The sequence below is a fragment of the Aulonocara sp. 'chitande type north' Nkhata Bay genome, linkage group LG6, assembly GCF_057382095.1.
Source record: "Aulonocara sp. 'chitande type north' Nkhata Bay isolate Kocher_YH1m ecotype deep benthic linkage group LG6, A_spYH_male_GT1.1, whole genome shotgun sequence".
Taxonomy (NCBI): domain Eukaryota; kingdom Metazoa; phylum Chordata; class Actinopteri; order Cichliformes; family Cichlidae; genus Aulonocara; species Aulonocara sp. 'chitande type north' Nkhata Bay.
In genome coordinates this window covers 28,476,707-28,503,045 of record NC_141349.1, presented here as the reverse complement: position 1 = coordinate 28,503,045, position 26,339 = coordinate 28,476,707, and the positions used below count along the sequence as shown (strand labels likewise).

Genomic DNA, 26,339 nt, shown 5'->3' with positions numbered 1-26,339 from the left:
CAGCCAAATTCTTGTAAAGGAATCCTCTGTCGATTTCACTCCGTTTTCATTGAACCTTGGTTTGCACTCTGGCAACGGGAGCAAAGCCAAGCACATTTCTCTGAGTCATCACAGAGGGGAGAGAGGGAGGGGAAACAGGAGGAGGAGAAGAAGAAGAAGGAGACGAAGAAGAAGAAGGGGGAGGAGGAGAAGCAGGAGGTGGCAAGTCTGGAGTTTCCCTCTTGCTCTTGCAGTCGAAGGCCTACACCGAGCAGCAACAAGCTGAGAAAACCGTGCTCTATTGTTTCAGGCCTGCTGGCAAAGTGAGCCTTCCTGAAACTCAGCAAACAACTATCACACAAATGGGAGACGAGCCAAAACTCTGCTCACTGAAAGACCTGCCAAAGTGGTAGAAAGCTGTTGTGTGGGAAGTTTAGAAGGACTTTTGTAGAAATTGTTGTTTTCTTTGCCTGGCAGTAAGACAAAAATACTTTCAATGTAACCTTAAAAGCGATGAGAAAACGTTGAATAAAACCTTCATCCTTGGGAAAAAAAGAGAGGTTATAATCAAGTTGCTTCAGTCTTGCAGTGAGAGGAGAGGTGATTGATAATTAATGGTTGTCACACACCCAATCCCTAAAATATATAGTTTTGTGTTGCGGTTATGACAGTTGTCTTTTTAAAATGCTGGACAATGTTGGTAAAGTATGTCATTTAAGTGCTGTAAATGTGTCTACTGCGTGCTACTTACAGCTATTGTGGGTCAGGAGTGCAGCTATTTGTAAGAAAGGAAGAGGAAATCGACAGAACTGCCACATGATTGATGGTTTCTATGAAGCAAATAGCCACGCCTCTCCTTCTAGGAATCCTTACAAGCTTCATTTAAAAAAAAAAAGAAAAAGAAAAAAAACTGTTTACAACATGAGGAGCAAATGGAAATGTTGAAAAATAACTAAACCATCAGAGAGTTTTGCATCTCCAGACCAGCTGCAAGTGGAAGCTTGTCAGAGTGGCAAGCTTATTGTTATTTTTCTGGCGACAAGCAATAAGTTGAAGAAATGATAAATGAATGAAAACAGCGAGAGAAGGTCAACTGCGAGAAATGCAGCGGCGCTTCAAAAGTTTAACCCTTTATTTCTCGTCTTGGGCTCTGTTAAAATAACCGGCAGGTTCGCATGTCCCCTTGGACCTTTCAGGCAGCTCTACTGTTTGTTTTCCACTCCAACGTGGGGACAGATTTGGACAAGGGCGACTGCAGAGTCTATTTTCTCCACCTGGAAGCTTGGAACGGTGGGGAGGGAAACTCAAGACTGGTTTTACCCGCTTCCTGGAAACGGTAAAGCAAGCGGGAGGCCCCGCTGTCAGGGAAAGGGGTAGCGAAAGAGAGGGAGAGAGAAACTCTGTGACAGTGTGCACAGAGAGAGCGACTAAAGCCTCTGTCCAGCAGATAAGAAATATGTGTGAATGCATGAGTGGGCGTGTTTATTTGCCTGCCTGCCTTGTATGTGTTTGTGTGTATGTGAAATAGAAAATTACAGAATGGTAAAGAGCACACACTCCAGCCAGGGGATTTGCTGATGCCCACGAAGATCTGTTTACAGTAAGTGACCCTGATGACCCCCCCAGAGGATACAGGGCTCAGTTCCAGCACACATACATATACGCACACATCATCCCAGCCTCGCATCTCACCAGACTCTGATACAAAGTGTCGAAGGCCACCTGTTAGAAACATCCGGAAGTCTCAATTCCAGACAAAGCATGCACACCTATCGTGGCACTAAAAACACAGCCTGGAGTGAGGTGTTGTGTGGATGTGTGATAGAGGGGAAAAGAGCGAGAAATGTTCCTTGTATCCAGCAGGCGACTAAAGCCCTGCACAGACCAATTTGCAGCTGAATGAAAATGGGAAGCCGTGCATGAGGAGAGAAAACACGCAAAACACATTTAAACGGTATTGGAGGCCATTGAGGAGCACGGGGAATTTTAAAAAGCTTATTCTAGAGACTGAAGGAACAAACACTGGAGAAAACGGTGGAAAAGGGGAATGGACGGAAGAGACACATACCTGAGCAAAGGCACAAAGACAGACAACTAAGGATTCAAATGTTAAATGAAGAAAGAGTCCGGGAGGTTGGGGTGTGTGTAAAGAACTCAATGCAAAAACAAAAAAACATTGTGAACAACTGCTGCTCTGTTTAAGGAAAAACTTGGGGAGATATGCCAATTTGCTTTACTGCCATGGAACAAACGGTAGCTTTGATGCTACTGACATCTTTAAACCCAATAAGAAGCTTCAACCATGAGATGATGAGCACTTAGATCTAGTCTCGTTTTCACAGTGAGGTTTCAGGGAAACTGGTGAAATTTAACTGCACCACAGCCAAGAATATGTTACTTTCGGACAAGTTGTTTCAGGTCTTTAAAGGGGACCTACTATGCTTCAGCACCATATTCATATTCTTGGACTCTTCTAGAGTAGTTTTGCATGATTTACTGGGCCTCAGTGCAGCTCCAAAGTGTACACACTGTCTAAAACAAGACATTTTAGCTCCACTCCCCCTTCCCCTCTAAGTCAGCATTCTTATCATTGGCTGCCCCTCGGAAACACAAGGTTGAACAGCAGGTGAATGGAGCTCTGTACACAGTAAGAGGTGTGTTCCTGATATATTTAGTTTATCCCATCCCACTCAAAAAAACTGTCCAAAAAGGAGTGTTTAGAGCAGTCTGAAGCCTAAGCTTTTGGCTCATGGCAATTACCTGTACATACTCCAACCTCAATATTTAAAACTTTGGCCATATTTAATAAGAGCACCACCATTATATCAATATATACAGAGGTGTAGCTGAGCTAATTGGCTGCAACCTATTTCTTTATATTTACCCTACAGGTGTAGCTGTAGGGGCCAATTAGCATATCTCCTAAACTATTACTTTAAATCTCCATTTTCCACCTCCACTTCCTCTCTGCTCTAGACTTCTCAGCCCCGCTGTGCTTTTCAGGTTTGCATATGACGGCCAGGTTTTAAGCCTGTCTGTTACATTTCAGTGGCAGATCCACTTGACACACACGGACGTGCGTGCATGCCCGCTGACTCACTAACCTGCTCGTCTGTCAAAGCGATTGTCAAATGATCAATGCTGTGTGCCAACCACGGCTGCGCTAATGCACAATAATATGGCTTTTATAAAAGCTGCAGTTGGCTGCATTGAATGTAGTGGCACACACAAAGAGAAAGTAACAGATTAACTTAACATAAGCTCTAAATTATAGGGCGTCGCTTCGATGCTATGCAATGAACACGGTCAAGGTCCAGTGTGTTTATATGTGGTGTAGCAGACACACCAAAGTACAACAAGCATGAACGCTGTATGCGTGAATGCCTTGAAAAGTGTGTATGGGAGTATACTCCGTTGTAGTGTGTAAATATGTAAGTGTATGGGAATAAAGAGTGTGTCTGTGTGACAACAGGGACAGAGATGGTGAGAGAAAGAGAAAGTGTGAGAGAGGGGAGGGTGAAAGTGGGACAGACAGCAGCAATACAAAATCTTAGCTCCCTCCTCTCCTCTCCTGCTTCATCCTCCCCTCATTCTCCTGTCTTCTGCCACTAAGGGGAAGCGAAGGAGGTCACCTACGCCTACAAGCACTCAATCAACCTGGCGGCGACCTTGCTTGTCCTGGATACAGTGCCCGCTCCCTCTGTTTGTCTGCCTGCTACACTGCCATCCTGCTGCCATCTCTCTGCAGCTGGTGCCAGGTTACAATGCCACAGGCACAGAGGTGTCGTTCCACAAGATGCCCACTTTTCTGCTCACGCTGTGCCAAAAATTCAGAGGCAGACAGCTCTGTTTTCCATCAGTGTTAAGAGAGATCTTTGACAGGGGTTTATGTCAAACCATATCCACGTTAATTACTATGTGGGGGATCCTATTCCTCTTTGTATACTTTGCTGACAGACGGCTACAAAGTGATTTATAGAGCACATAATGAAAGAATGGTTTTGATTAACCAAAGTGAGCCTTTAGAGAGTTGTGCATGTATGTTAACCCTTTAAGATCTGGTACTTTTAGAGCCGGATCTAATGCGAGCACTTTTTAATGTGCCTCAGAACTTGAAAAGGATGACATCATGCATCTGGAGCTAAAGGAAGAAACATGGAAACTTTGGAGCTTGTCCTAAGGAGATATATAAACGTCATACATAAGCCTCACTTGACAATGTTAATGGACACCAAGCCGAAACTACAAGTAATTTCTTGAGAGCGCACAATAATATATGTTGCTAAAATGACATATGAATCAATATTAGGACTTTAACTTCAAAATTACTTTCCTGATTGCTTCATAAAGAGACATAAGTGACAGACTTGATAAACCATAAAACCGTGATCACATCTTTACACTCCTATGTGTATGATCCTGAAAGAAGCGACCAAGTCAGACTTAAAACTTGCATGCATGGCGTGCCAACAGCCACTGTTTTAATTCACAGTAGTAGCAAAAGTAGCAAGCGCTATACATCCGTCCACCCATTTTTCTACTGCTTATCCAGAGCTGGGTCACAAGGGCAGCAGCCTAAGCACGCCTTTTCCACCGTTTTTTCCTCCCTTCCCCAGTCACCTCCTCCACCTCCCCAGGTAGGCCGAGAGAGACGTGCTCAGAACACTTCGCCCAGGAGGCATCCTAATCAGATGCCCAGACCACCTCAACAACCGGCTGCTTTCAATATGTGCAATATACTTTTTTCAAAAATTAAATTAATCATTTAAAGACTAAAACTAAGAACAACTATTACTTTACAACAGACAAACAATTTCAGACCTAATGCATTGTCTTTTAGCTCTGTCACAGGGAAAGTCTTACATGTTCTAAGGCAGGAAACATTGCTTTGAAAAGTGTGTGAAGGATGCCTGTTGACTTGTGCAGAGTTATCATTTGCAGAACCCCCAATACTTCAGTCCTCAGTGTAGCAGTCAGTGAAAAGCCCATGTTCTTTTGGCACATCTTGGAAGTTGTCTCGAGCTGTTCCTGGTATAGTTCATCTTGGAGTCATGTGCCATTAGGTTTGTATTTCCCATTCTTGCAAGCTTCCTTTGCTCTCTTTTGTTTATGACAGTGTAAATAACATGCTATGTGAAATCAAATGTAACCCAAAATCCACAAAGTAACATACCGGTATACTATTTAAGACAATTGATTCGCTTCAGTTGGGCCACTAAAGACAAAAAACATGATTAATTTCCATTTGCAGTCATTTATATTTGAGGAGTCTCTCACACCTTTCCATACTTTCATGTGGATACATGGATTGGCAGAGGCAGAGAGCACAGCAGCAAGACCCCAGCAAAGAATTCAGATAGCAAATCATCCGATAGCAAAGAGAGGAGGAGCTGGGGTGGAGGTGGGCCTCAAAGCAGCTTGCAGATAGAGAACAATTGCCAGCAGGCTGAAGCATGTTAAATAGTGTGCACTGCATGATATTTGCCAAATGCCAATAAAAGGGCATCAGCTGATCCATCACCTGGCACTGAGATAGTTGATTTTAAGGGACTGTGACTGAATTTACAGCCTGTCTGCACTAATGTTATACTCAATTTTAGTTTTGTTCTTTCTAAAGAAATAAACTTTAATACTTCTTAAAACTTCAAAGGAATCCTGTAGCTCCTGTACAAATGAAGGATGTGGCCTCTCATATCCAAATAAAAGCATTTTTGTAGCCATCATGACACTGCCACACAGTATTTGACTTTAGCCCAAGAGTAAAGAAATATATTACACTGTAGGTCATGGGGAGGGATCACTCAATGTGAGAACCTCCACAGTATACCAAGCTTGTATTGAAAGACTACCTGAAATCTAATCAAGTCGCAAACAGCTGAAATTCACCACCAGCCACTGCAACACACAAGGCCACAGATAACTCTATCAGCTGTGACAGTGAGGTCACATTCCTTTGTTATGTGCTGTCTGATGGGCCTTCCCCTTCGGAAAGTTGGTTATGACTGTAGATACAGCTGCAAAGATGGCTCCAATGACCACAGCTACAAAAGGCATGGAAAGAGAACACATGGCCTGAGACAGACGAGGGAGTAAGATTGGTGGAACAAAAAAAAAAGGGGTTATTTTTCTGAATGGATGGCAGAAAAGTTGAAGAACCTTGGCCCTGATCATGTATTAGCCTGTTCCTGTGTGCATTAGAAGAAGGGAGAGGCAGAGACAGGAAAGTGGATGTAATTCATCTTTAAAAGGGCAGATTCCTGTGTGATGTATGATGCACAGAGTCTGTGTATTGTAGAAATGGGTGTGGGAGGTGCAAGCTAGCTAGTTGCAACTCCTCTTACTGCTTCACAGAGCAATGTAGAAAATGAAGACTTTGGGTTCTTCCCTGATGATCAAAGACACGTAGACGGTGATACAAAATCCCCCTGCTGCTCCCCTCCTTTCCAGTTCACTCGTCGATGCACGCACACACATAAAATTACAAGCTCAGCAAAATAGCATGTAGGCTAAGACTTTGAGTGATCACTCCACTGAAAGGCAGAGGGAGTTCAGTTTAAATATCTGTGAGAAATTTCAATGAAAAAAACCACCTGTTTTTTTTACCTACATCTACTATACACTCAGATAAAAGACTCATGAAACATCATGAAATTACTAGCTTAGGGCCCAGTCCCACAGGTCTAGACATCAGCTGGTGACCACCAAGCAACAGCCAGCAACTCACGAGAAATGAGTAATCCCTGACTAGTAGAGGAAAATTGCTGGCAGTCATTGTGCAACTGATCCAAAAGACCGGTCAGTGACCCGCAGCTAACCTCTTTTCCTTAATCATAAGCAAAGCCTGACCGATATAGAATTTTAAAGGCCAACACCGATATTTGGTGAAGTAAAAAGCTTCTGTATCAGTGGATCTGTATTTTTAAAATCACAAAAGATAAAAACATATGCCACACATTTTTTGTGTGCTCTGAAAGTCTAAAAATAATAATTTTTCTGTTGTCGTGGATTACTCGTTTATGTTCTGGCAAAATCTGTTTTGGATCACGTTTTCATGTTTGTGGCATTCCAAATACGCTGCCAACACGAAAGTTGTAGAGTGCTTTCTAGTGGACAAAGTATTTAACATTAACACTCATAAGATGGTTGAAGGGTGTTTCTTCACAAATGAAATTTTATTTTTAAGAGTTTCAGTCAGGTTTCAGAGCTCATCACAGCACAGCTTTAGTGAAGGTTACAAATGATCTTCTTATGGCCTCTGACAGTGGACTCATCTCTGTGCTTGTCCTGAAACACCTCAGTGCAGCGTTTGAGACTGTTGACCATAATATTCTATTAGAACGATTAGAGCATGCTGTGTGCATTACAGGTACTGTGCTGCAGTGGTTTGTATCATATCCATCTAATAGAGTCCAATTTGTCCAGTTTGTAAATGGAGTCTTCTTCACATGCTGAAGTTAATTATGGAGTTCCACAGGGTTCAGTGCTAGGACCAATTCTGTTTACATTATACATGCTTCCCTTAGGCAGTATCATTAGAAGACATAGTATACATTTTCACTGCTATGCAGATGACACCCATCTCTATCTATCCATGAAGCCAGATAACACACACCAAATAGTTAAACTGCAGGAATGTCTTAAAACCACAGTGTTACCTTTGCCTCCGGTAACACTGTGAGGAACCTTGGAGTAATTTTTGACCTGGATATGTCCTTCAATGCACATATTAAGCAAATATGTAGAACTGCTTTCTTCCACTGCGCAATCTCTCTAAAATTAGAAGCATCCTGTCCCAGAGTGATGCTGAAATACTAGTACATATACATGTATTCATGTATTATTTATTACTTCTAGGCTGGACTACTGTAATTCATTATTATCAGGATGTCCTAAAAACTCCCTGAAAAGCCTTCAGTTAATCCAAAATGCTACAGCAAGAGTACTGACAGGGACTAGAAAGAGAGAGCGTATTTCTCCTATATTGGCTTCTCTTCATCAGCTCCCTGTTAAATCCAGAATTGGGTTGCATCCAAAATCCTGCTCCTCCTACTCGTTTTATCCTATCTTCCTTCACCCCAACCGGTCGCAGCAGATGGCCGCCCCTCCCTGAGCCTGGTTCTGCCGGAGGTTTCTTCCTGTTAAAAGGGAGTTTTTCTTTCCCAGTTTTGCCAAAGTGCTTGCACATAGGGGGTCATATGATTGTTGGGTTTTTCTCTGTATGTACTATTGTAGGATCTATTGTACTGTACAAAGCACCTTGAGGCGACAGTTGTTGTGATTTGGTGCTGTATAAATAAAATTGAATTGAATTGTCTCATCTCTACTTTATTTTTTAAATAGTAATTTATAGAATAGAATAGAATTCAACTTTATTGTCATTGCACATGTCACAGGTACAAGGCAACGAAATGCAGTTTGCATCCATCCAGAAGTGCTTTAGCCATGATATAGATATATTACAAATATATATTAGCAATAATATAGATATGTGAGTATATTACAGAAATGGGTCTATTATGGTATGTTATAATGTACACGGTATGAAGTATGTTATGAATATGCTATAACTATAAGTATGTACAGGCTGTAGTGAGTACAAGCTATGTACAGGATATAAATATGAAAAACTATACAGAAATATGAGATATACAGCTATACAGAAATGTGAACTATGCAGGTTATAAACAGTTGTAGATTTAAAAATTATCGTATTGTACAGAATGATTATTTACACAGAATTATACAGTAGTGCAGTTAAGGTAAGTGAGATATGTGGATAATTTCTACAGAGGCTATATAAAGTGCTAGTGGTTGAGAGTGGTTGTTCAGTCCATGTTATTATTGTGTGTATGAGGGTACAGTTGTCCATTGTGTGTGTAGGTGGCTGTGGGCAGTTTTCACAACCCTCTGCAACGCCTTCCGGTCCGAGGCAGAGCAGTTCCCATACAGACTGTTATACAGTTGGTCAGAATGCTCTCGATGGTGCAGCGATAGAAGTTCACCAGGATGTCTGAGGACAGGTGGTTCTTCCTCAGAGTCCTCAAGAAGAAGAGGCGCTGGTGAGCCTTCTTGACCAGCTTGGAGCAGTTGGTCGTCCAGATGAGATCCCCAGAGATGTGAACTTCCAGGAACTTGAAGCTGGAAATGTAATGATGGTGTTGGAACCATCAGCAGGTCTGCATTCGTGGGTGAAGAGGGAGTAGAGGAAAGGTCTCATCACACAGCCTTGTGGTACACCAGTGTTCATTGTGATTGTAGATGAGCAGCGGTTATCCAGCCGGACATGTTGGGGGCGGTTGGTCAGGAAGTCCAGTAACCATTTGCAGATGAGGGAACTGATGCCCAGGTCTGTCAGTTTCCTGATGAGTTGTGAGGGGTGGATTGTATTGAATGCTGAACTGAAGTCTATAAACAGCATTCTGACTTAGGTGTTGTTGTTGTCCAGGTGTGAGAGGACAGAGTGCAGTGCGATGGAGACTGCATCCTCTGTGCTCCTGTTCTGGTGGTATGCGAATTGGTGGGGGTCCAGGGTGGGGGGGAGACAGGATTTGAAGTGTGCTAGGACCAGCTGCTCTAAGTACTTTGTGATGATGGGGGTGAGTGCTGCTGGGCGGTAGTCATTTATCTGCCAAAAAACAAAATAACCAAAAAAAAAGGTGGGGTTTTTTTGATAAACAACCAGAATGTCAATGAAGCAGTAGTTCATCTGGGTCAAGACTTAACGCAATTTGCAGGTTATTGTAAGACAGGAGGGTCGAACATAAGACAAAGTTGACAGAATAGGCCCAGCAAGGCTCTAATCTGCCCCACTGTTGGAGTTTTAGCTGTAAGGTTTTCAACTTTTTCTACTGATAAAGACTTCCCCCATGGCCATTGAGACTACACCAAAGTAATTAAGCAATCGGTAAATAATTAAATGGAGAAAAAGAGCAACCTATCAACTATAGAGATGTCTGTGAATTAATTTTTTTTTTTTTTTAACTACAGGACAGTGTGGGCTTCTTTACATTGACAGACAAGGAAAATTTCACTGGTCCAACGCACTTAAGATTAAGGACAAGCAATTCTTGTAAACTGTGTAGTAACAGATGGATGGAGGAATGGACAATGGACACCCTGCTATTGCATAAGCTCACTGGTCCTTTGGCCAGATGGTCTGAAGTAAATGAAACCTCAGTAAACAAAAACTGAGGACCTTCATTGAAGACGGTCCAAAACTTCCTCTGTAAAAAGGTATATTTCTATAAAATGTAGGAAAGCAGAATTTTTTGGGCATTTTTGCTTGTTGAATACATTTTCTTGACAGAAAAAAATTTATTGATTAATTGAATCCTACACAGATTCATATCTAATTTTTACATTTCAGAGTACAGCTTCAGATGATGCCCTGTATCCCTGTTTATTTGTTCAGAGGGTTTAAGCAGGGCATTTGACCACAGCATTATATAGAAAGACAGGCCCAGGGTGTCTTGATGGGATTAACTAGAGTCAAAGTTATGTATACAAATGAGTCTCTGACTACAGCACTTTACATTAGATGGTCTCATCTGTAATTCAGATGCAAGCCTCATCACAACGCCTGTGTGCAGAGGCACAGGAGTCTGACACTAGATAACTGCCTGTGTGGGTGTGCATGTGTAAAAGAGAGTGTGAGAGAAAATGTGAGAGACACGGAGTGCTAGGATGTGTGTTTTTGTGCATGTAAAATCCCCATAGAGTCACAGTTCTGCTCTTCAGACTAACAGTACATCTCGCACACTAATTCAATAACAGAACAGCCGTGGTGTGTAAGCCTCTTAATAAGCAGCATGCCTTGTCTGTCTGTCTCCCGATCCCTCGACTCACTACTGCTTTCACTCACTGCGCTCTGCTTTCCCACCTATCCATCTGCTTCACCCTGCCTTCGTCGTCTACCTCTGTTCCTCCTTAACGCTTGTCTATCTTCATGTGCTCGCTCATTCTCTGCCTCTCAGGATTGCTCTCCACACCCTCTTTAACTCTGTGTGCTCCCTCCCTACTCATCTCCTCCTTTTTCTCCATTTATCTCTCCTTTCATCTGTCACAGCCACCTCCTACCCCCTCTCTTTCTCTCACCCTCCCTCCACGCCTCTGTTCTAGTGAGTGGTCGGTCTGCAGGGTGCTTGTTATCCAGCACCTTTCCAGACATCCCCCGGTTGGGAAGCCAGACGACAAGACAGGCGGCAGGGCAGATAGACAGACAAAAGAAGAGCAGCAAGGAGGAAAGAGTGACAGCTGGGCAGCCTCTGCAGCAATACTGACAGGCAGGAGGAAAGGCAAAAAAATTGCAACTGGACGGCAGATGTCCATGGAGACAGCTAAGAGAGTAGTCTGTCAAAAAGACAAGACGGACTGTCAGTAAGAGGTTACCAAACAGGTAAGAAGACAGATAAAGGCAGACAAGTAGAAGAGAAACAGGTAGGCAGAGTAGCCAGACAGGTCGCCACAGGCCGGTGTGTAGCAGCCAGCCAAACTACGAGCCCAGCATCCCAACATGCCAGAGGGCCAGTGGGTGCACGGCTGACAAACACTGCCGCTGTCTGGGCCTGGCACGGTACTGCAGGCAATCACTGATGCCCGCATAGTGATGAATAACAGTCTAATTACAGGCTGTTCAGTTACCTCATCCTAAAACCGGTAGTAAGGGTCAGAGGAATGGAGTGAACATTAAGGTCAGCGTCATTTGGCGTTTAAATAAAGCTTCAGCTTTCCAGCACCTTGAAAGCAAAGCTCGACTAGCTGCTGAAGAGATAATTATCGTGCACGTTTTCATCCACAGTTTGCTTAGACTGTTACTCAAACAACAGTATTCACTTATTTTTACAGTTTTAGTATAAGGTGACTATTGAAGCAACAACTACAATGCGGTGAATTTAAGATTAAATACTGCTATGTAGCAGAGCAGGCCATGACAAGAATACAATAGTGTATTATAAGCAGAGACCATTTCAAAGTACAAAGCTAATATTGTTTGTGAATGGCACTGACAAATTTTCCTTTTGTCCTACGAATTCTTTGTGGAAAAGTGTTGCCGTGTGATGTTAAACAGACTTTTTTGATAACGCTGAAGCAAACTGGACCTCATCATAACCATCAAATGCTGCCTTAATTCATGTCAGGAGGGATTAATGTTAAAACATACGTATTTCCTCAACTGTACTCCAATAAAAGTCATCATGTTACCGCAAGAATGGACTACAAAAGCATTACTTTCACACTCAGGAAGTGATTTTACCAGACGCAGGCTTGCAGCACTTGTGCAGTGCTCCAGTTTCACCATATGGTGAAGATTTCAGTCCATGCAAATTCCAATCACTCTGACTCAGCAAAATTCATTAGCCTTTCCTCTGCTCACCAGATGTGGCAATGGCTCCTTTCAGAGCAATCCACCAAAAAATAAACATTAACATGCTAAGACTTTAATTGCAGAGCCCGTGTTCTGAAATATAAACATCAATAACCTTGCTCAGAGTTAAAGCTTTGAAATTATTTAGTGTGTAATAAGCTCACCTAGTTGGAAGGACTGCCTGGAGCATTGCAGAACCTTTTTATTTCATCACAAAGTTAAGAAACAGAGTGCTTTGTCATCAGGCTATTGCAACCTTTACAGTCACTACTGCCAGCTATTTCCACAGGCTGTGTGTGGGTTTTTTTCTTGATGGTCTGTCACCCAGATCTCTGCACTCTGGCTGTCTTCCTACTGGGTCAAGTCACAATGACAGGAAATTATGAGCCTTCTTCTTTGGGAGCGATACAAGTGGCTTTGCAGAAACTAACAACAGGGAAACTCAACAGAGTCTTCTCATCCTCACAGTCAAAAACAAGCCATAAAAGCCATCCACCATTTCCTTAAAGTTGAGGTTTAAAAATGCCAACAAGTCATTATATTTAATCCTGCCAAAATAATAAAAATCCCAAATTAAATTAAACTGGCACAGATCACAAGTAACTGAGGATATTTTTCCAACAGGTCTTGAAATTTCCATCTTTAAGCAATTTTAACTAGTTGACTGCTAGTATCTGTTCAAATTTACTGGAATCTCTGCAACCCGAAAACTGCCGATTTATGTTTTTGTAGTGGTTAGTTCTGGCGGTACTGCATCGTTCTCTACTTGCCAACACATCATTACAAGATCACTCAAGAGAAGGCACAGAAAATGACCGGACACACTGAAGCGAGATGAAAAAGCAATGACTGGAGGTGAGTCACAAAGGAAGAATACAGCGTTAGATGCCTTTCTGAACTGGCTGTACAATTTATCATGCATGGTGGGAGGTAATTTAGAGGTAGAGGAAGGCGGGTCTGCATCCTATTGATAGAACAAATAGTACAGATTGTTTACATGGGACCATATATACGGGAACAGAATAATTTGTGTCAGCTGGTGGAACAACAATATTTGGATTAGGAAGAAAGATGTGCAAGCTGAAAAACTTATTCTAATGTTGTTATAAAATGCTGCACATTTAATATTTGGTTCCATTTCTTAGTTAAAAGTACCTCTGTCTAGGAAGGTACCTCACAAATACAATGCAATATACTGTAAAATATTGATACTCCATTTTCATCCTGCAGAAAAAGCCTAAATTAAAAAACATTAGTACATCCATGAATATTTTTGACTGGCAGATTTGTTGCTTAAATTGATTCAATATGCTCTTCCTTATTTTCTGTCATTTACAGATGTTGCTAATGTGCTGGATGCTTGCATTAACATGGACAATAATTGAGTACAATTAGGTTAGATGATGTGCAAATAAATAATGTCCGTTAGCCAAAACCAGCATGTTTCAGACACACACACGAAAATGTTACTTACAAACAGGAACACATCTGTATGTAAGTGACTATTTAAAAAAAACAAAAAAAATCAACTTCCGTATTCAAACATTCCTTAGATAAGTGAGCTCTACATAATGTGTGCAAGGTTTTGTACTAGAAGACTAAAATGTGTACACATGTATTTGATGAAATCTGAATGCTCCTTTGTATTCAGCTGAAATACTAGTTTAAGACATTTAACTCTGAACATCAGTTAAAGAGGCAGATTATATCTGATTATTGGTATATGAAAACAAAAAAGACAGCATATAAAACTTTTATGAGAAGGAACAAGGAATAAATGTACTTTTGAGAATTTATAATCAAATTATTATATGTTATTATTATGATGATATGTCTATAGCCATCTTATGATATAATTTAGTTTTGTTTTTTTTTATGAAAATATTTTTCTTTTATTTCTTTGATTGATTATAATTACATTGGGAAGACCATATAGTAAATAACTGAAAAATATAAATACACAAGGTTATCAAAGTCAGACCCCTGACTTAGTATTATGGTCAGTACTGTGACAAACATCCATCCACTACCGCAGTGTGTTTGCTTTAGTTAGCTGCAGGGGATTGAACTGACCACATTCTTGCTTCCTGTCTCCTCCTGGGTCTCTTCATGTGCCATCCTAACAAACCATTATGTTGCCAGATCAATAAAGACGATGAATGCTAAATTACTGGTCACACCGGATCCAGATGAAATAACTGGGGGGTGATTCACATATGAGAAATGTAGCTGTTAAGACCTCAGGCTGATTTCCCAGAGTCATGTCAGCATGAGAACATTTTTACAACAATTAGAGGATATCTGGCAAGAATTCATCATTATCCCATATCGTGAGCTGGCCAGTGAACTGCGAGTGCAGTGTTTGAACGTCAATCTAATTTGTTTCAATTGAAAGATGAACTCTAGGAAGGAAAACAATGAAAACAGATGAATTATGAACAACAATGAGGACGTAGGAGGGCAAGCAGGGCAGGGCTGGTTCTTTGTATCTACTTATTTGTCCAAATACAGGATGTGGTAAAGGGTCCACTGGGACATATAGATGTATTAATCCCTCATAGAGATTACAACATGTTATCAAACATGCCATTTCTTAACATTAGAGCTCCCATCGCCACCCCCTCAAAATGGTAATGCAAAACTATTACAGCTTACTTCAGCATTCAGGGAAATCCCTTGAAAGCCAAATGGTGGTTACAAATGTGAAGCAGCACCTCAGAGCTAAAAGTGAGCACCACGACTATGAGTAACAGATGTCTTTGGGTACAGACCCAGCACGTTTAGGTTGACTTTGAATGTAGAAACACATTTTTAGAAAAGAAGATCATATGTAAAGTCAGTGAAAGTGACATATTTCATGTCAAAAGGAGCATCTTGTCAAAGTGACACCAAGTTCGTTTTGGGATTTTTGGATTCTTTTTGCAGAAGGCAGCTATTCGTGACCACAAGTGTTTATCAACTGTCTATGATCAAACAAATAACATATGTGAATTCTGCTTCGCAGGGGATTTTCACTGTAGGGTTAGCCAAGTTTACAAAGAGTGATGATCGCTACAGTAAATTAAAAATGACTTTCAGAATGGGTCAGCTTCCTGGAAACGAATGCTTCAAACAGATGGAGACAAGCACAGATTAAAATGAACAATCAGGAAATCATCCATCCAATTTGTATCGCTTAATCCTGTTCAGGTGTGTGCAGGCTACAAGCTATTCGAGCAGTTTCTAGGGCTATTATGAGGCCATCATAGGGACGCGGTGAGAAAAACATCTGCATTAGCTCACAGATTTACAAAATAAAATAAATAATATATCTATAATAAAATATCTATGATAAAACTAAATAATTTAAAGTAAATAATCGAACCTATGCCACAAACCCTAGGTAGCAAACAAACAGTCCCCAGTAGACCTACACAGACACGGAGACAACGTGCAAATTTTTCCGTTCTGTTGAGACATGGAACACAATAACCTTTGAAACAGTGACACATCCAGACTGAATCATCTCTATATTTTGAAGAACTTGAGGCCACCTTTCTCCCATTTTCGACACTGTCTGAAACTTTTATGACCATTTCATTGGTATTTAGGTTGTGCTCAATGACTGGTCAGTCTCCGTCAGCAATAACATGGTGTAAAGTATTGAAATGTTTCGGCAGAACTTGGCATGATGTTATTGAACTATGGAATTTGAGCTTTAATTCAAGGGGTTAAAAAAGATTATTATATTTTTTTAATATTTACTTTATTAGTGTTCTATTTTAAGTGGTCAAATGTAATGGACTATTTATTCAAAAGCTGTTTATCAACAGGCAAGGAGATTTTAATTGTATTTTTTAATCAATTAGGCAGGTAAAAGGCAAGTCGAATAGCCATCCTCAGAATTTAAAAAAAACAAACAAGAAAAACAAACAAACAAAAGAACTCAAAACCACCAAAAAGATAATGGAGAAAATGTGGAGAAACAATAGAAATAATTCAGGTACAAAAATTAAGAGCTCACATGAGCTTCGCACATCGCAACATAATAAAGTCTGATTGTTTATGGAAGACAACAATGAGGATGATCACAGGATCCTTTCCATGGGAAAAAAAAATTCACAAGTTTCATCCTCTGCTGAACAACATAACACAAAGAGATAAAGGGAAGGCTTCAAACACTACAAGATTTAAACCACTCCTCGGGTTTTTGAACAGCAATGCCAGATCTGCAATTTTGCAGAACAAACAACCAAAAAATGAAAGGCCATTTATCCAACAATATCTGTAAGAGAGGAAGCTAAGATCTGCCCGTACCAGAGTAAAGTATGGAGTATGCTTTTAACAGCTCATGATCTGACACATACTCTGTAACACACACTAGAGGCAGTGTGATGCATGGTCATGTATGCCTTTCACTGGGTCACTAAAACACAGAAGACACAGGATGAATTCTGTGTTTAGGGATATAACTGCTGGTAAAATTCAGACAAATGTAGCAAAGTTTACTAGACAGACAATGTACAATGAAACTAAATATACAGTGAAAGCAACCCAGGACATTTTAAACTTCAGGAATAGAATAGAATAGAATAGAATTCAACTTTATTGTCATTGCACATGCACAGGTACAGGGCAACGAAATGCAGTTTGCATCCATCCAGAAGTGCTTTAGTGATATAGATATATTACAATATATATTAGCAATAATATAGATATGTGAGTATATTACAGAAATGGGTCTATTATGGTATGTTATAATGTACACGGTATGAAGTATGTTGTGAATATTCTATAACTATAAGTATGTACAGGCTGTAGTGAGTACAAGCTATGTACAGGATATGAACAGGATATAAATATGAAAAACTATACAGAATATGAAATAAATAACTTTACAGAAATCTGAGATATACAGCTATACAGAAATGGGAACTATGCAAGTTGTAAACAGTTGTAGGATTAAAGATTATCGAATGTACAGAATGATTATTTACACAGAGCTATACAGTAGTGCAGTTAAGATAAGTGAGGGTGTAGATAGTTTCTACAGAGGCTATATAAGTGCTAGTGGTTGTGAGTGGTGGTTCAGTCCATGTTATTATTGTGTTTGAGGGTACAGTTGTCCATTGTGGGTGTGTGTATGTTCAGTCCATGAGTTTAACGTGGGTCAGATGTCAGGAGGCAGAGTTCAGGAGTCTGACAGCTGTGGGGAAGAAGCTGTTCCGGTACCTGGTGGTCTTAGTCCGGAGGCTCCTGTGGCGCCTCCCAGAGGGCAGGAGGGTGAAGAGTCCATGTGATGGGTGACTGGGGTCTTTGATGATTTTCCCAGCCCTTTTCAGACACCGCTTCCTGTAGATGTCTTTTATGGCAGGAAGTGGTGCTCCGGCGATGCGCTGGGCAGTTTTCACGACCCTCTGCAACGCCTTCTGGTCCGAGGCAGAGCAGTTCCCGTACCAGACTGTTATACAGTTGGTCAGGATGCTCTCGATGGTGCAGCGATAGAAGTTCACCAGGATGTCTGAAGACAGGTGGTTCTTCCTCAGAGTCCTCAAGAAGAAGAGGCGCTGGTGAGCCTTCTTGACCAGCTTGGAGCAGTTGGTCGTCCAGGTGAGATCCTCGGAGATGTGGACTCCCAGGAACTTGAAGCTGCTCACACGCTCCACAGCCGTCCCCTTAATGTGGATGGGTGGATGTGGGTCAGCATTCCTCCTGTAGTCCACGATGAGCTCCTTGGTCTTCTCGGTGTTAAGCAGCAGGTTGTTTCTGTCGCACCACTCAGCCAGACGATCCACCTCCTCCCTGTAGGCGGCCTCATCATTGTCACTGATGAGGCCAATCACCGTGGTGTCATCTGCAAACTTAATGATGGTGTTGGAACCATCAGCAGGTCTGCAGTCGTGGGTGAAGAGGGAGTAGAGGAAAGGGCTCATCACACAGCCTTGTGGTACACCGGTGTTCATTGTGATGGTAGATGAGCAGCGGTTATCCAGCCGGACATGTTGGGGGCGGTTGGTCAGGAAGTCCAGTAACCATTTGCAGATGAGGGAACTGATACCCAGGTCTGTCAGTTTCCTGATGAGTTGTGAGGGGTGGATTGTATTGAATGCTGAACTGAAGTCTATAAACAGCATTCTGGCGTAGGTGTTGTTGTTGTCCAGGTGTGAGAGGACAGAGTGCATTGCGATGGAGACTGCATCCTCTGTGCTCCACTCCCAGGAAGTGGATTATTCTGCAATCAATTACCTGATCTGTCCCTGACAGAATGCTTTGAGTGGAAACATAAAGAGCCTAAAGCTCCTCAAACAACATCTGAACACAGTCACTGTATAGGTCTGGCAAAGCATCACAAAGGAGGAAACCTGTTATTTGGTCTGATCTGAACCTGACAGAACAGCATTCCACTCGCTTAAAGCAAACATAATGGCCTAAAATCCTTCAAACAAACACTGAAGACAGCCTCAGTATAGGTTTGGCAAAGGATCACAAAGGAGGAAACCTATTACTTGGTCATGTTTATGAATTCCAAATTTCAGGCAGTCACTGCTTGTGAAGGATCCTCAACAAAGAAATCTAAAATATTTGTTAAGTTAATTTGTCTAAATACATTTGAGTCCCCGAAAATAGGGGACGGGGTATAGATGGTGGTAATTCCTCAACACCTGAGGCAGTATTTCTGTTCAGCTGCTTGAATTAGAGCTGAAAATCTGCACTTGAACAGGTTTTGATTGATTCATTTCAGATCTACTATTGTGTTTAAAGAAAAAAGCATTATGAAAATTGTTACTTGTTACTAATTGCTACTTCATATTAAAACATTTTAAATGGACCCATTTGATTATAAAAATATCTGTAAACATATTTAGTACAACTAAATGGCATTAATCAGCTCAGTGTCTTATTGCATTCTGAATTCAACACCAGGGAGAAATGGGCTGAGCACTATGCAAGTAAATGCCTCTGTCTCTCAAGTCCTTGGGAATGAACCCATTGAACTCCCTGAGGTGTATGGAAATAACTAGCAGAATGCAAAATCTTATATCCACTCTGCCATCTAGTGGCCAGAAGCCATTATTGCTTCTAAAGAGCCGTTAAGTAGCAACAGATGGTAAGGTTTCAAATCCATTTGTTTGTGGTTAAATGGTGAAAAGAAGGTGGGCCTTCTTGTTTAATAACATTTTTTGACAGTGGCGATGAAAAAATGCAGGGTTTAAGCACAAGTTAGAAGAAAATGTGATTTATTATGGTAATAAAAATGATATGAACAACCAGAAAATCACGTTCTTATTACATAATCAAACCATACTTTCTTGGTTAAATCGACTATTCCATGAGTGTCAAAATAAAATAGTTACTTCATGTACTTGCTGTGAACAGGGGATGTTTATAAACAGATTAAACAGATCTTTCAGCTCAAATGAGCAACTCATAACAACATGGTATTAACTTCAGGCATTTTAAAACACAAAGAAACAGTTAAAACTAGTATTTTGCTCTTTTAGCACAGACAAGAAAAAGAATGGAAATATAAGATGAAAACGAAACAGGAAATGCATGACCTGTGTGAGAAACAGCACTAACTGCAGCAATGAAACTAAAAGTAGTAGTTGTAATAAAACCATCCTTTAAGATCACAAAATCCAAAGTATTTTGTTGTAATATAAAACAAATATAAAACCTGAATTTTAAATATAAAATAGAACCTACAATAAAAAACAACCAGATGGTAACCTAGACTCCACCGCACAATCTTTTACCAATAAAATTAAATTTAATGTTTTCCACTAAACCAAATGAGAATGAAACAAATATTTTAGAAACAGATGTTGTTAATTTTCATATCAACCATTATTCTAACATATAGGCATACGCCCAGCTTACTAGTCAGCGTCTGCGAATTGGTCTGGCTCAGTGGGAATGATGTGACGGGACCATATCAGGGGGTGCGGGTGGTGCACCGCTGGTGTGTAACTGGCTGACACGGGCAGGGCCGCTGTGTCCCTTTGCTTCAGTGTCAGGTCCTGCAAAGCAAAACGGAGGACGTCTTCTGGACCTGAAACAGGCAGCAACACACGTCATGGCCTGAATCCTAAAAGTAGTACTGACACCTACATCAGCTTCAATGAAAACAGGATGCTGAAGGACTGAAACTTGCTGTTTCTAATATTCATTTTTAATTTAGTATATATCCTGGCACTTTTATGCACATTTGACCATTTAAATGAAAGGAAATGTAGATAACACTTTATAACTGCAATGAGCCATTTCAAAGTGGCTCTGTGTGGCAAGACTCGCTTCTCTAAGGACTTTGGTTTCAGCAGTTTTCCTTTATGACAGAAAAGGTAATGACTACTACTACTATTAATACACATCAGGTAAACTTTAAAATTTCCTTGTTTGACCTCAGTGGTGAAGATATATTCAGTAATCAACCTTACAGCAACATAAATTTATAACTTATTACATATGCATGTATATAATAACGAAGACATTTAAATTCAGTACTGTAAAGAGAGTAGATGTCATGAAAATGTTTTTTTCTTTACCATAAGGTCTGACCCCAAAACACATGTTTTTCCAGTCAGAGCGCGTGCCCTCCTGGATCTCTTTTCCCCAGTCTTCCTCCGCTTCTATGGGTGCGGGTGAAAGAATTTCCGGGTAGACGACTTCTTTGTCTCTGCAAGAGGGCTCATGTTAATTAAAGCAGCGGTCCCCAACCTTTTTTGCGCCACGGACCGGTTTATGCCCGACAATATTTTCACGGACCGGCCTTTAAGGTGTCGCGGATAAATACAACAAACTAAAACTAGTACCGGTACCGAAAAAAAGAAAATTTATTCATAACACATGCGAAAAGACCAAGGAAAACCGAGTAAACGATAAAAACGATAACGAAATAACGCTGAAAACCGATAAAAACCCTGAAAACTATACATTTCACACCTGAGCCTCAACTCTCGCGGCCCGGTACCGGTCCGAGGGTTGGGGACCACTGAATTAAAGTGTTCCATAATCAGAGGGAAGGGAAATTAATTACATATTTGAAATACATTTCTGGTTGTTAGTGGCAGTATTTTTCGCCACAGTTTACATCTGATGTGTGCACAAAACCATTAATGTTGGAATTACTGTAACTGTGTGCTTTAAAAAAATGCTATACAAATAAAGTTATATTTATGAGTATTATAGAGTATTTTTATGCTTTAATTCTTGCTGTCATTATGTGAATGAGATGAAAAAAATAATTTACCATTCCCATACGTTTTCACTGAATATAATAATTCAGTACAATATGCACAACTCATTCTTCACATCCAGAAGAAGCTTTGATGCATCTCTCCACTCAGTCTCAAGCATTAAAGGGTTATGGGAAGATGGGCTGTTTATACAAGAGCAGCTGGTCAGGGTGATAGAAGGGCAGCAGGACGGTTATCTGCTCCTTTGTGCAAAGAATTAACCTCCAGCGGGCTGCTCATGTACATGTTTATGTCGCGCCGATGCATCTGTTATCACTTTAATTTGCACCGAAACAAGTGAAATGGATTCACAATGATTTATGCTTTTTACCTGGACACAATGATATCCCTTAAGTCTCTGTGTGTAAATCTACAGACAGATTTGAGCCTAACTATTATGTTTTTAGTGTTCATACGGTGCTGGCTGGAGATTTAAGAGACAGATATGCACAAGAATATTGATATCACTCTCACATGTTACTCACAGCAAGATAAGCAGTTATCTAAAATAATAACTAAAGCATTCAATTTTCTGTCGTCTCATCTGAAACTTCACTCAAGTTGGGACTGAAAGCATTTATTCTTCTACTTCATGAGTATAATTTTTGTACAGGAATACTTTTAATGACTGTTTCCAATACAAAATTATAGTGTGAAATTGTCTGCACTACAGGAGCTTTTATAATTTCACATATTCAATCTATGGACACATCTGAATCCCCCTCGCTCTGTGCACAGTCCCACTGGAATGGCATTCCCTAGGCTGTTCCCATAAATCTGGAAGCATAGAATTGAGAACCCCCCTTGCTTGAAGTAAAGGACCCTGGCTAACCCTAAAAAACAACCCCATAGCATTATCCCTCCTCCATCAAACTTTACAGTTGACTTTTATGCACCTTGTTCTGTACTTCAGGGCTGAGTTGCAATGGTTCGTAATTTATGAGGGAAGAACTTTACAAACTTAACTGATTTATTACAAAAGTGGCATCCTATTACAGTACCCCACTCAGATTTAATGAGGTCTTTAGAACAACCCATTCTTTCACAAATGTTTGTATTTGTTTTTATGCAGAAGGGAGTAAACTTGACTCATCTCCATCAGCTGAGCATTACGTATTACTTATCTGTCTCAGGGCCTCTGCAGTAGTAAATCTTGCTACTCTAGGGCTGTTATTAATGGTCCACTGCAAAACCATTAAAAAAACGTGTTGATTTTAAGTAGAATCAACACATATAGGTATATATAGGCTGGACTTGAGAACTTTAAGATTAAGATAAGTGATGCACCTCTTCTTGTGTCTCGATCTCCTCCACCTTTTCTTCTTCCCTGACGCCGATAGGCTGGGATCTGGTACCTTTTGGTCAATGTTACTGGGTGGAGCACTAACTTTGGCTGAGTTACCACTCAGGAGATCTTCACTGCCGTTTCCATCAGATGCTGGGGCATCACAGAGAGCTGGAATTTTGCATCCTTGTTTCTTGAGGGTCCCTGAGGGTGCTGCTTTTGTACTCTTGCCTTTGTAGCCATAGTTAAAATAATCGTTAATCCTGTATGTGGGTTTAGGACCATGCTGTGTGCCAGCTGGTGTGCTCCTACTGATTCTGCTGGCAGAAGCTGAGCATCCATTGTAAACAACTGCTCCATTAACCAAACCTGTGTTGTTGATCAGATCATTGGTTTTACGGCTGTTGTGATAGGTTCCCCTTCTGTTAGGCTCAAAGTTCATACAAGCCTGAGGCATCGCTTCACCTGTGAAACAGATGGAAGAGATTGGCTGAATTTCTTACATGATTTGTGTCAGTTGAGTGTGATTAGACCAAAAGTGACCCAAATGTTATACTTGGACTTCTTTAGAGACTTTAGTTAATAATGAAAACATGTCATTAACGGCACCAACAGACCTCAGGTTATTTACATATCAAAGAGATTATCTAATTCTTACAGTGACTGACACTGAGAACACAATACTTTCAAATGTAAATTACTGACAAGTCTCCTTCCCTTTATACTAAGGACTGTTGGTTTTAGTGACGTTTCTAAACATATTTCCTGTATTAAAGTCTGATTCACAAACATTTACTTTTAGTGTGAATAGGCAGCTTTGAGCTGACAAATCTGGATATCGTCTGATTAGCAGTAGCTTCATTTTTCAGCATGACAATAATCCCAAACACACTGCCAATGAAGTAAACGCCACATGGAACTAAAAATCCCCCCCACCCACAGTGAAACAGTATCTGTCATGGATTGGCCTTCCCAGAGCTTGGACCTCAACAGTATTGAAACAATGTGCGATCAATTTGTCAGAGGAGGGAACAAAAGCCAGCCAACATCCAAAAGCTTTTGGGTGTCCTTCAGGATGCCTGGAAAACTACTCCTGAAGACCACTTAAAGAAATTACAAGAAAATCTGTCTAAAAGAGACATCCATACCATTATTGACTTTCATTAATTGTAAAAAGCCTGTTTTTGCCTCTTATACTGTTTTTTCCATTTATGTTTGCACATGCTCAATACATCTCTGCACCCATCTCATTCTTTTTCTACGGAGCCCCGCAGGGGACATGGGAGAAAAAAAAAATTAAGACGGACTTTTCCGAGATCTCGCAAAACTTTTAGCCGCATTCTTTTTTTCTTTTTTTTTTTTTTATTGACAAAGCACAAAATACAAATACAAAATAGCAAACACAATGTCAGGGGGTTCGTATAAAAAAGCCAACTAGACACAGTCTATTATAGAATCACATAATATTGAACAGGGAACATAGGTTTACGGTTTTGACAGCTTTTTGATTTTGAGAATGTTGTATGGTTTTAACATATTGTTTGGTTTCATTTAAAAAGCACCGAAAGGATGGTTTTGCGTTAGAAAATTTCGACTTATGTATATGAAATTTAGCCAATAATATCAATAAGTTAATCTTTTAGCCGCATTCTTCGGACGCCGGCTCGAAGCCAACCGGGAGGTCGAGGCACGATGTGCCGGGAAAGCGGTGTTCCACCCGGCTGTAGTAGGTCTCGACCTCCCGTTAGCTTCGAGCTAACGGGAAGAATGCGGCTAAAACTTTTGCGAGATCCCGAGTTTGTTTTGCGAGATCTCGCAAGTCCGTCTTAATTTTTTTTCCTCCCATGTCCCCTGCGGGGCTCCGTATTTTTCCTTTTACAATACCAAAAAAAGATGGGGTGGCTCAAAGCTTTTGCACAGTACTATATAAAAAGTCTAAACTTGGGGAATGGTTTTAATGAGGACTTAAAACTGTGCAATTCATTTTTTGTCTAGTGCATATACTGACTAATGATTGTTTTTGGTGAAATTTAGTTGGTGTGTCTCTATCCGGTTGTTCAGTGATGACGCGACGAATCCTACTTCCGGGTCTAAAGTAGTCTGCGTTTAATATGGCTTTTGTGTTGTTAACATGTTTAATGTTATGTATTTTCTTCTATTTGATCTCAAAAAGCTCCTAAAACAGTCAGTGATCACTGTTGACCTCCCTCGGCTTTTATTACCGCTAATCATTTATTTAAGCTCAGTTTTTAAAACCTTACGATGTAACTACAGCCCAGCCCATGCAGCAGTATATGAATGACTAACCTCGTATTGTGGATGGATCATCTCAGTTGTTCTCCTGGCTGAAGTTTGGTCCTTTTACAGCATCCTGCCATGCGATTACATTTGTTCCTGACCACCGAGAACACTCACATTAACTTTTATCGAGTGGGAAAAAAGTTAGCTTGTTTATATTATGCTAACATAGCTGTGTCGCTAGCGGTCACGTAGCACATCATTATATACCAGCTAGCCCAACTTCAGTAACCCTACAAACGTCACTGCTGTTTAGTTTTCTGTCTTCATTTATGCTGGAAGTGATAGCAGAGCTGTACGTTTTAATTTGTTTCCAAAACCCCACAGTCAGGACATGCTATATTGTATTTAGATAGAAACTAGCGAGCTAACTCCCTGCTAACTTCTAACTCCGTTAAATGTCATAAATTCCGTTTTCATGGATGCCTGGATGTTAAACTCAATTGTTACACCTGGTAGAGCAGAACGCTGATCATTTTATTAAAGATGAAAGACTTTAGACAGTTTTTCAACTCTCAGTAATGCCATAGTGATCGTTTGATATATGGACCTGCAGCGGAGTTTAGACCCAGACACGGCTAGTGACGTCAGACTGAACAACCGGATAGAAAACAATGGCGGTCCATTAAGCTAAACTTTCAGCCTAAACCTTTTCAGTCAACACCTTTCTTACTTTTTTCTGTTAAATAGTTATTTTCATTGGTATTAATAAAAAAACTAAACAATAAATAATTTAAATCGTAAACAATTTTACCTTAACAATAACCAAACATACTGACACTTAGCTAGCTTTGTGCTCTTTTAACCCCAGTGAATGTAGGCGCCCTGTTTTCTGTTAGCGGGCTAACAACTTTAGCGCCGTTATCAACAGCTATCATCATGCCGGCTGCTAAAAGTTTGTGAGCTTCCTGTGGGAAGAAAACAACAGGGAGCAGATAACATACACGGAAAGCACCAAGTTATGCGTTCACATGCAAGTTTACCTTAAAACATCACTCACATTATGCTTAATTTTAATTTAACTCTTACCTGCACCGCTGTGTCGGGCACACCAGCCGCGTGCAGCACCCAGCTGATCAAATGAAGCTGCGCAGTTCGCCGATAGGAGGCGCTAGAGTACACAAATACTGCTCCGAGAGCAGGTACAAATAAATATATAAATGAAAGAAGATAAAGAATAAAATCTAAAAATAAAACT

The 26,339-nt window shown here is 40.6% G+C and overlaps 1 protein-coding gene across 2 annotated transcripts in view; it reads right to left on the bottom strand.

Annotated features, from left to right (window-relative positions):
- LOC147328017 (uncharacterized) overlaps nucleotides 1-26,339 on the bottom strand; it is a 63,555-nt gene extending 37,216 nt beyond the window's left edge. The window contains exons 1-4 of one of the 2 annotated variants that reach the window (XM_086296125.1): nucleotides 26,171-26,339; nucleotides 22,846-23,308; nucleotides 20,869-20,999; nucleotides 20,204-20,343 (exon numbers count right to left, since the gene is read on the bottom strand). In XM_086296125.1, the coding sequence (XP_086152251.1) occupies nucleotides 20,231-20,343; nucleotides 20,869-20,999; nucleotides 22,846-23,300 (699 nt within the window). In that variant the 5' untranslated portion in view covers nucleotides 23,301-23,308; nucleotides 26,171-26,339 and the 3' untranslated portion in view covers nucleotides 20,204-20,230. Of the gene's footprint in view, nucleotides 1-19,570; nucleotides 20,376-20,868; nucleotides 21,000-22,845; nucleotides 23,309-26,170 lie in introns of those variants that run through there. The other variant, XM_086296124.1, reaches the window with a different exon arrangement.